This window comes from Halichoeres trimaculatus, unplaced genomic scaffold (assembly GCF_033239565.1).
Source record: "Halichoeres trimaculatus isolate MK-OKI-2021-1 unplaced genomic scaffold, fHalTri1.1 fHalTri1_scaffold_7, whole genome shotgun sequence".
NCBI lineage: Eukaryota > Metazoa > Chordata > Actinopteri > Labriformes > Labridae > Halichoeres > Halichoeres trimaculatus.
Window position 1 is genome coordinate 38,090,543 of NW_027437185.1, and position 10,293 is coordinate 38,100,835.

General features: G+C 42.6%; 1 protein-coding gene across 1 annotated transcript; it reads right to left on the minus strand.

The window, feature by feature from the left end:
* Positions 1–8,787: 8,787 nt before the first annotated feature.
* Positions 8,788–9,476, minus strand: fgfbp1a (fibroblast growth factor binding protein 1a). The gene has a single exon (XM_074674872.1). The coding sequence runs from the start codon at positions 9,474–9,476 to the stop codon at positions 8,865–8,867; it is 612 nt and encodes a 203-aa protein (XP_074530973.1). The 3' UTR covers positions 8,788–8,864.
* Positions 9,477–10,293: the final 817 nt, after the last annotated feature.

The window sequence follows — 10,293 nt, forward strand, 5'->3', positions numbered from 1 at the left end:
TTTAATTCAGAGCAGGAGAACCTGCTGAGCGCAGGCTTTTCAGTCTCTACGCTGATGCTTTTCTGAGCGCATTTCAGGAATTCTTCAAGAGAAATTAACCAGGGCTAAGTTCAGTTGATGAAGTGTTTACTGAAGCCTGCAAAAAGTGCATCATGCTTATTTTTATCTTTATGAACATAGACAAATGAAGCAGTGAATGTAGAGTGGAGGATTTCTCAGGGAATAGTAGTCAGAGCGACTCAGAGTGGCTCATAAATCACCACGGCTCCTTCCCTGATGCTCGTTTCCACTGCAGGAGGATGATGCAAACCAGCCTTCACTGTCACCGCTCATTCTGCTCTGAGGAACGACGAGCTGTGTTATCTTCCCACTGAGCCGCGTGCTTATATAACCTCCTTATCAAAATATGTGTCACAGCCGGAGTCGCTGTGGCTGCTGGTTTCTTCAGCGGGCTCATTTCAGGCAAACAATGTGGTATTTGTGTCGTTTCATTAAGGCTCGTTAGCCCTTTGTAACTCCACCAAAGCTCTTAAGGAGCAACAAGTCACACTTACACTCTGTGCCAGGCCTCCTGCTCCCAGGCCAACCAAGGCCCACATTTCTCAGCCAATCAGGAGCCGCGTAGAGTCAGGCCACCTGTAAGTCCATCGACAGCTGAAGGAAGCCTTAGCTCAGCACAAAAACAGGGTGAACACTGCAAGAAACTGAGATCTTATCAACTGTTTTTGTCTGATTTCAGTAAAAAATGTCTTTTTAGAAATGAAAAAAAAAAAAAAAAAATTCTTGTTTTGATTTTTTTTCTTCCCACAAATACATCACAAAAATACACAGTCACAAAATCGTAACTCCAGGTGCACAAATCTTTTTCTACAGGTCGCATATTTCAACACTGACACGCTTACATTTTGCACCTATTGTTGCAGCGCACGGGGTGCAAAACATACAAAACATACTTGTGAACTTGCGCAATAAGTATGTGAAATAATTTACCACAAAAATATTTGTGTCCCCCCCACGAGTCAGACATTCTCTGTTTTCTACGAGTGCAAATCAGAAATCGTACTTCCTGTTCTGCTGAGATATCTGGTGCAAAAACTACAAAACTACAAAACGATCTGTCCTTCAGCCAATCAGAGAGTAACCACCCAGCCAATCAGAGGTTTTGATTCAATCCAAGGTTGGTCGTTCGTCCCACAGCCAACTGACTTATCGCTAAGCCCCGCCCACAAATAGCTACTGTCCAATCCTACCTTAGCAACTGTAACTTAAGCCGCGTTTCCACCAAGCAGTCCGGGTCGGTTCAGTACGGTTTGGCACGGTTTGGTAAAGTTAAGCCTGATCCCGTTTGGGTTTCCACAGCAAACTGCGCCCTCTCGTGGTAGGCGGCGTGTAAGCTGGATGCTGAAAGCCGCAGCTGTTAAACAATAGCGTGACGCCGTAGCAGTGCAACACAGTTTAACCCGCTAATAAACCCTCAACGGTTGCTAGGCGCTACCCAAGTAGCTGCCTGTTGCAGCAGCTCTCTCGTCTTTGTCCGTTTCTTGTAATTTTTTCGTCTCTTTTTCGTCATCTTTGTATTTGGAGTGGATCATCACTTTGTATGGTTCATTGTCGGTCACGGACACCAAACTTTTTGTGGCTTCGGCGATATTTTTTACTACTTTTCTCCTGTGTTTGTCTGGAGATCCTACATGTAACCATGGCTGCATTGTTTACATGCAAAATTAGCTGTTAGCAGCCTGTAGCATGTCAATGCTAACTAGTGTAGGGCTTGATGATTTCCCTCGAGCTGAGGAGGAGGAGGTGAGGACGAGGTGCTGGTTCTCGGATGTGAGCTGGGAGGTGACGACGTGGACCTGTCCTTCCATCCATCGTTGTTGGGAACGTGGGATCTCGCTCCGGGGGATGGATGAGCTAGCTGTGCTAACCCAGCAGCATCGTGCTGTTCACGGACGTGGCTGACGGAGCTGACATCGGACGCCGCAACACATGTGAAGAGCTTCACCTGCTGTGAGCAGACAGGATCCAGGAGACAGAGACTGAACAGACTGCTGGGGAGGCTCAGTCCTGGACCCTGTGGAGGTGGAGGCTGGCTGGGCTGGAGAGTGGTGGACGAGTGGTGGACGGGATGTCGTCATCTAATTTCTTATGGACATTTTTGCACTTTCTATACTCTTTCTTACTTTTGTTTTCTTAAATGCTGCGGTGACTCCTGAATTTCCCCTCGGGGATAAATAAAGTATTTTCTATTCTATTCTATTCTATTCTATTCTAATAAAACCAACGAAGAAGAAAAACGCGACACAGTAAACAAAGAGCAACGATGAAGACATGCAGCATTTGGTCCTCTCTGTGATTGTCATGTAGCTCTTTGATACAAAGAACAATCAAACTTTGTTTCAGAGAAGTCTGTGAGCCACCAGGAGAAATGCAGCCGCTGTCACACAGGAAGTGACGATTCTTTCGACCAATCAACGGTCTGCAGTGTTGTAGCTCCACCTTCCGAGAGCAGATCGGTTCAGTCTGGCACCCATACGAAAGGGTCCCAAAAAGTGGGACGGCTCATCTCGGTTTTTAGGGATCTGTTCCAGGATAAGTCAGTGGGAACGCCACAAAATGCACACTGTACCGTGACGAACCGAACGCGGCTTATGCACGAGAGGTCTGTCAAGCTTTTAGTGGAAGACAACATGCCGAATTGGTAATTTGGTGAATGTAGTTCTCAAAAGCATATTGAAGACCCTTCTGTCCGCTAAGAAGTCCACATTTCAGTAACCAAGGGGGGCGGGGCTTAGCGATTGGTCAATTGGCTGTGGGACAAACAACCGACCTCGGATTGAATAAAGACCTCTGATTGGCCGGAGGACAGATCGTTTTGTAGTTTTGTAGTTTTGCACCAAATATCTCAGCAGAACTGGAAGTACGATTTCTGATTTGCACTTGTAGAAAGGCATATACACACCTTCACTTCATAAGATACAGGTGCACAAGTATGTTTTGTATGTTTTGCACCTCGTCGATGCAACAACAGGTGCAAAATGTGAGCGTGTCGGTGTTGAAATATGCGACCTGTAGAAAAAGATTTGTGCACCTGAAATTACGATTTTGGGAATGTTTATTTTTGTGTTGTATTTGTGGGAAGAAAAAAAATCAAAACATACAAGACACAACATTTTGCGACCGAAATACCTTCATATAATCTGAGCCTCATTCACCTGACCGGTCCAGAAAAATGTCTGAGTTGCTGAATTGCAAAAACACTTGATAAGACTTATTTTTTTTGCAGCATTCATTGACTGTGGATGTTTAGTTTCTGTGTCATTTCCTGTAACAGCTGCACCTGCATCATATCTTCAGACGTAATGAAGACGTGGATTTTAATGGAGCTGAATGCAGAGCCTGAGCTGCCCTCTGCTTCCAGGAAACCATTAACAGGATGAATCACAGACCAGCAAACAAAGCCTCATGGACTCTCTGGATACTGTTCTCCAGCGTGTGTTAAGGCGGCGTAACGCACGGCCGACTGTTTGAGCTTCAGAGGGTTTGAGTTTTTCTGGTATTTACTCCTGGAGCGCTGGTTTCCCTTGCATGTCCTCTCCTGCAGAATCAAAGCCTCTGTCTTCCTGCAGCTGGAGTTTAAAGCCTCAAAGCTTGGAGGAAAACGCCTCCCTCGATGTGTTTCTATACCAACTGCATTCCTGCAGATGTTGGAGCTGGTCTCTAATTTTGCTGCAGCTGGTCTCGTCTGATGTTTGACGGTTTCTTTCACCTGCTGAGTGTTTGTGATGGATTCAGAGAGTGTGACACTTCACGTTACAGGAGATGGGGTTGATCAGGGAAAACGGCGCTCTCCTCTCTGCTCTCCTCTCTGCTCTCCTCTCTGAAACCCCGGCGTGGCCTGAGGCTGCTCGGCGCTGAATGTCAGAGCCGCTGTGCGTGGAGGAACTCGTGTCGGCCTCTTACATAAACTCTCTGAATACCTGCTGACTGCTGTTTCTGACACTTGCTGTTTGCTCTGATGATTGAGCCAAATCCAGCTCTTGGATCCCATCATGTTACCAACGCCGTGTTACGCTGTGACCCCAGGAAGAAGAAGAAGAGAAAACATCAGATTCAGAAACAGACTCTGCTCAGAGCTGCCTGGATCAGGCTTTTCTTAAGGAGAGCACAAATCAAACTCAACCTTGGAGCAGTTTCATCAATTCTTAAAGATAAATAAGAAACATTTTTTGGCAGAAGGTGAAAAAAATCTCTTAGATTTTGCTGGTGAGTGATATAAAACTCTAACTTTCTTTGTGAGGAGACTGATTTAAAAACAGTGACTTCCACCCTGACAGTCGAGGCGTCGCTGTGAGTCTTCATCAGAGCTGAAGTGACTTATTATGACATTTTGCTTTTTGGACTTGAGGATTTCTGTGCAGAGGTGAAGTCGACTCATTAACTCTTTAGAAGCTGTTAATGATCGAGACGCCAGCTTTGGACTGTTTCAGTCTACTTATGGCCGGGGGTGTCCAAACTTTTCCCCAAGAGCCGCATTCAGTTCTGTAAAAATAACCAAAGGCCAGAGTAGGAGATTTTCCTACTGGACATGAACACAGCATTACAAGCTTATATATAGAGGAGTTGATTCATCCATCCATTTTCTGAACCACTTATCCTGTTGATGGTGGCCGGTGGCTGGAGCCTATCCCAGCGGTTGTTGGGCGAGAGGCAGGGTACACCCTGGACTGGTCTCCAGCCAATCACAGGGCTCAAATGAGGGAAACTCTGTGTAGAGATTGGGTATTGAACGCGTCCCTGCGGTCCCAGGCCAAGCGCTCTAATGCCATGGCCACACCAGACGCGTATTCGCAAAGATGCGCATCAAGATTACATACAAAGTCGATGCAAAGACGCACTTGGACGCCTCTACCCTTGAGTTGAAAATATCAAACTTTTAACGCAAATTACCGTGAAGGCTGTGCCGCAGCAGCCAATCAGCGATGACATTCCCCCACAACTTCATTGATTTGATGACGTGTGACGCTCCCGCCTCCTGCTCCGGCTCCAACCCCACCGAAAGTTGATTTGTGCGGTGTGTCATTATGTGGTGTGTGAGCCACCAGGAGAAATACAGCAGCTGCTGTCACACAGGAAGTGACCATTCTTTCCACCAATCAGCAGACTGCAGTGTTTCTAGCTCCACCTTCTGGAGTCGGATCAGTTTAGTTTGACACCCCAACAGAAAGGAACCAGGAAGTGGGACGGTACGGGTCGGTAATCTGGGGATCTATCCTGGTTTGAGTCAAAAGAAACGCCACAAAATGTGTGGAAACAGCTGTGGAGGAAACATGTCAGGATGGTTTTATGGCAGGATCAGGATCTGAATTGATTATTCAGACTGTGTTGATCTGAAAAATTAGACCCAAATATTTCTTTTTTACCACTTTTAGTCTTTTCTGCTCCATTTCGTAACTTTGATCCAGTCTCGTGTCGTCTGATGTGTTTTTTGAACTCTCATATTTTCCCGTCCTGATGAATCCGTCTATCTAAAGCAACGGTCTTCAACCTGTGGCTCTGGAGCCTCATGCGGCTCTCTGACTCCTTTGCTGTGGCTCCCTGTAGATTGGAAAAAATATTAATGAAATACAGATTTTAATTTATTATTTCAATATTTATTTGTCTTATTAGTCAATAATTATTAATTTTTTTTACTTTTTGCCCATTTTTTGAAATTCATTTTTTGTAGACTTTTTGCAGATTCAGAGCTCAATAATCTAATTTTTTTTAAGATTTTGCAAATTTGAATATTTTACTTTTTTTTTCTAATATCTGCATTTTTTTCTAAAATTTAAATAAATAATAATAAATAGAGCAAATTTGTTAAAAGACAGCTTTTTTAAATATTTTTTGCAAATTTATAAAATTTTGGATTAGTGTTGAATTTTTCAATTTATTTTTGCAATTTAAGCCATTTTTTCTTTTTTTTAAGTATTTATTTATTTTCTTTTTTTTAAAATGCAATCTTACTGAGATCTCTTAAATTTTGCATATTTATGAACTATGATGTTACTTAGTTTTCTATTTTTTCAATATTTGCAAATTTATTGAAAATTAAAAAAAAAAAAAAAAGGATATAACGTACAATTTATTAAAAACAAAATCTTCTTGTACAGAGAATTATTCACTAGATTTCTAATATGTTTCAAATTTATGCACTTTTTTGTCTTTACTGTTAAGATAAAGTAGATTTTGTGGCCCCTGAATGACTTTAACTCAGGTGAGCTGAGGACAAATGGCTCCTATAAAGGTAAAGGTTGCAGAGCCCTGATGTAAAGACGTCAGCGGAGGAGTCGTAGACTTTCTGCTGAGTGCAGAGCTTCATCTTCAGACCAGCAGACCGTGAACAGTCCAGATGGAGTGTAGTGAGTTTGAACATGTGACAGAAAATGTAAATGTGCTCATCGTTTGTAAGATGATTGATTTCAGAGCCATAATTGAAACAGCATACGATGAAAGCTGGGGGCCGTACAGAGACGGACCTCAGGCCCTGCGCCTCCTCTGACACAAAGCCGTCGTCTTGGCGTGTTACACGTGTTCGCTCTGATGCTGAGACAAAGTGGACGGATTAAATGACCCCTTCATTAAACGAACATGTTGTAATAACCTTTAGTTTAATTGGCCAAATATTATCACAGTCACTTTCATCGTGTATTAAATAAACCCTGCTGCTCGGTGGCTGTGATGGTTTAACGTCTCCACGCAGGGGATGTGGTTACAGCAGCCTGTCAGGGCCAAAATATGCAGAACATGACCTCTTAAAATCACACTCTGTCTGATTAGATTACTGTGTCAATTCCCAGCATGCTCGGCGTCTAAACCTACCAGAAAGAGCCCCGACTGTGGCTGTGAGGGCTGGGGAAAATTCTTACTCAACAGACACGTTTAGATTCAGGTTTTACAGAAACAGTCTCATCGTGATATAAACAAATCTTACAAATAAAGAGAAAGATTTAAAGGTGGATTAAATGTTTGTTTATTGAGGAGTTGACCACAGCTAACAATGTGAAATACCCTAGATTTTTCTTTTTTTCGTAACTGAAATGTTTTTACACAACAAACAGTGTATGGAAGCCCTAAGAGGACACGAGTCCATACGGTTTATTCGCTCAGTTTTCCTGTGATAACGTGTGAACTGGTCGTTTTTGTTTCTGGAGCTTTCCTCTTCTCTTTCTCATTAATGAGAAATATCAGCTGATTTTCTTCAGAGCTCAGATGTTATAAACATTTCAGCACAGCAAAGCATTCTGGGATACTGATCACAGCAGACACACATTTCTTCCTCATCGTGCTAAAATCATGCATTCATAGGAAACAGTGGATTTGGATAGTAAACCTTATGAGGAGCTGGTTTCTCAGATCACTGCAACATGTGAGCTCACAGTTTGTGAATGTTCCACGACATACATGACAAAAAAAACAGATAGTTACAGCTGAAGGTTCCTGGTTTGATTCCCCGCAGTGCCGTTTTGCTTGAGGTTGACATGTTCTCTGTGTGACTGGGAACTGTACATGGTCTGTGGGTGAACAACCGTTCATGTCTGTACAGGAACTTCCTGTTGCTCACCCAGTGGCATGATGGGTGCAACAAAACAAAACAAAGAAATTACCAAAATAAATAAATAAATAAAAATTACCAAAACATAAAGAAAAAATCAAATCAAAATAAACATAAAACAACCCAAAAGGAAAGAAAAAGAAAACAGAACAAACAAAAAACAAAATACCTTCCCACCCAAAAAAAGAGAAAGAAACAAACAAAAACCAAACAACCAAAAAAGAGAAACAAAAACACACACACAAAAAAAAACTACCAAAAAAAGGAAAAAAACAAAAAGGAACAAAGAGAAACAAAACAAACAAAAATGAACAACAAAAAAAAAACAAACAAAAAAAGAAAGAAAAAAAGGGATAAAGAGAAACAAAACAAAACAAAGAACTAACCAAAAGAAAGGAAAAAAACAAAGAGGAGGAAAGAGAAAAAAAACAAACAAACAAAAACCAATTGAAAAAAGGGGAAACAGAACAAAACAAAAATGAACAACAAAAACAAACACAAAAAGAAACAAAAAAAACAAACAAACGATCAAAAACAAAGAAAAGAAAAAAAAAACAAAAAGGAAGAAAGAGAAACAAAACAAAGAACTAACCAAAAGAAAGGAAATAAACAAAGAGAAGGAAAGAGAAAAAAACAAAATAAACAAAAATCAAACAACCAAAAAACAAAAAAAAAAACAAACAAAAAAAGACAGGAAAACAAAAAAATAAAAAAATAAAAATGAACAAACAAACAAAATCTCAGCAAAGGTTTTGATTCGTATGGAGCCCCTGGAGGGACACAGGCAGAAAAATCAAAATATATGTTTTGCGTGTCCATAAGAAAGTTTCTGATGTACATGAGTTTCTTTTGGGTTAGCACCAAAATCATTTTTTTCTAAGTTTTCTCTGCCTTTGTCCCTCTAGGGGCTCCGTAGATTCTCTTAAAAACCTATGTTTGCATTTGAAGGATGATTTTCAGATTGTTGTGCTGTGATATTTACCCCAGAGGTTTCTGTCTAAACAGTTTAATTAATGTTCGTTATCATCTGGAGACCACAGAGCTCTGAGCATAAACATGTTTTCAGGAGATCTGTTAAAACAAAACCAAAGACGGGTCGGACCAGGACTAAGTCTTTCAGTCTTTCTGCTTCAGATCACCTGATCCAAAGATCTGGAGGAAACAACACCACCATCTGAGTGAATAAATGATATGGATTCTGTCCGCTTTGGGCTTCCGTAGCTTCCTAAAAAGACACCATCAGTCCGGTCCCCCTCGTGTTTCTGCCTCAGCACTCAGAATCATTGATCATGGTGAAAAAGAGTGTGCAGAAACTGGACCAGGACTTGTGGCAGACCTCCTCTGCCAGCTTCATGTTCTCAGACTGACAGGACTTGGCGGCGCCCGGCGCCGGCTGTGTGGAGGGAGGCGGGTCAGTCTTTGTCTGAGGGTCTCTGAGTCTGAAATGAGCTGCTCTGTCGGCCTTCCTGCACATCCCGGCCCGGACCAGCGCAGACCGGTCCTGGCACAGAGTCTTCTGCTTCCTCAGAGAGCGGGCCACTTGCTTCCAGTAGAGTTTGCTGTTTGAGACAAACTGTGGACACAGCGTGGGCCTGGAGACGTACTCACAGCTGAAGCTCCTCCCCCCTTTCTTACAGGAGACGCCGAGGATGAAGACGTCCTCACCTGTCGCTGCCCAGGTGCACTCTGCCCGGTCCTTGGTGAGCAGCTTCCCTTTAACGGGCTGACGGCTCACCCTCAGCCCCGTCCTGTCTTTACTCTGTCCTCTGTCCACGCCTCGTCCTCGCCGACCATGACTCCTCTGACAGCTGCTCGGCATCAGCTGATGGGAGAAACAGGCCAGCACCAGCAGGAGGGCCACATGTGTGAGCAGAGCCATGAAACCACCAGAAAACAGCCTGTAAGAGGATAAACACAGCCTCAGATACCTCACCTCCAATCCCTTTCATTTCCCCTCTCAGAAATAATCATCGTAATCCCGTATTAGACCACATTTCAGAGGGAAACTGAGTCTGCACGCAGAACAGGCCGTATGTGGCTTTACACCGTGACATTTCAAGGCAATTCAAAGAGATTTACATGAGACATGAAAGGGATTAAGAAAAGTTAGGAGGAAGACGTGAGCAGGACAAAAAGTCAAGAAAAACCTGGATTTTAAAAGAAGAAAACAAAAGCCTTCACACGTAATCCCACAGGAATGAAAAGAGTTGAACAAAAACATAAAAAGTTGTAATCCTTTGTTTAAAGGAGGAAATAATCCAACAGAAGCAGGAAAGTGATAAAAGCAGAGAGAGTAAAAAACATCTGTGAGAGCTGAAGAGGATTAAAACCAACAAACAGTTTAACAGACAGGAAACATAGGAGAGTTTAAGGAAAGTCATTAAATAAAATATTTTTTAGATAAAAGAAATAAGGAAGAAGCAGCCACAGCAGTAATACACTCAGGAAAATCAAACACTGGTGATAAAAACAGGTTTTGATGCGAACAGAGCAGAGAGGAGGAAACGTACCTTCAGCTTCACAGGAAACTCTGGACTGACAGACGAGAGCTCCTCACCTGCAGCGACAGTTTACTGCTGCTGAACAGCCCTCCCCTACACACACACACACACACACACACACACACACACACACACACACACACACACACACACAAACACACTAACAGGGATTATAAAGTTTATTAAGTTCAAACA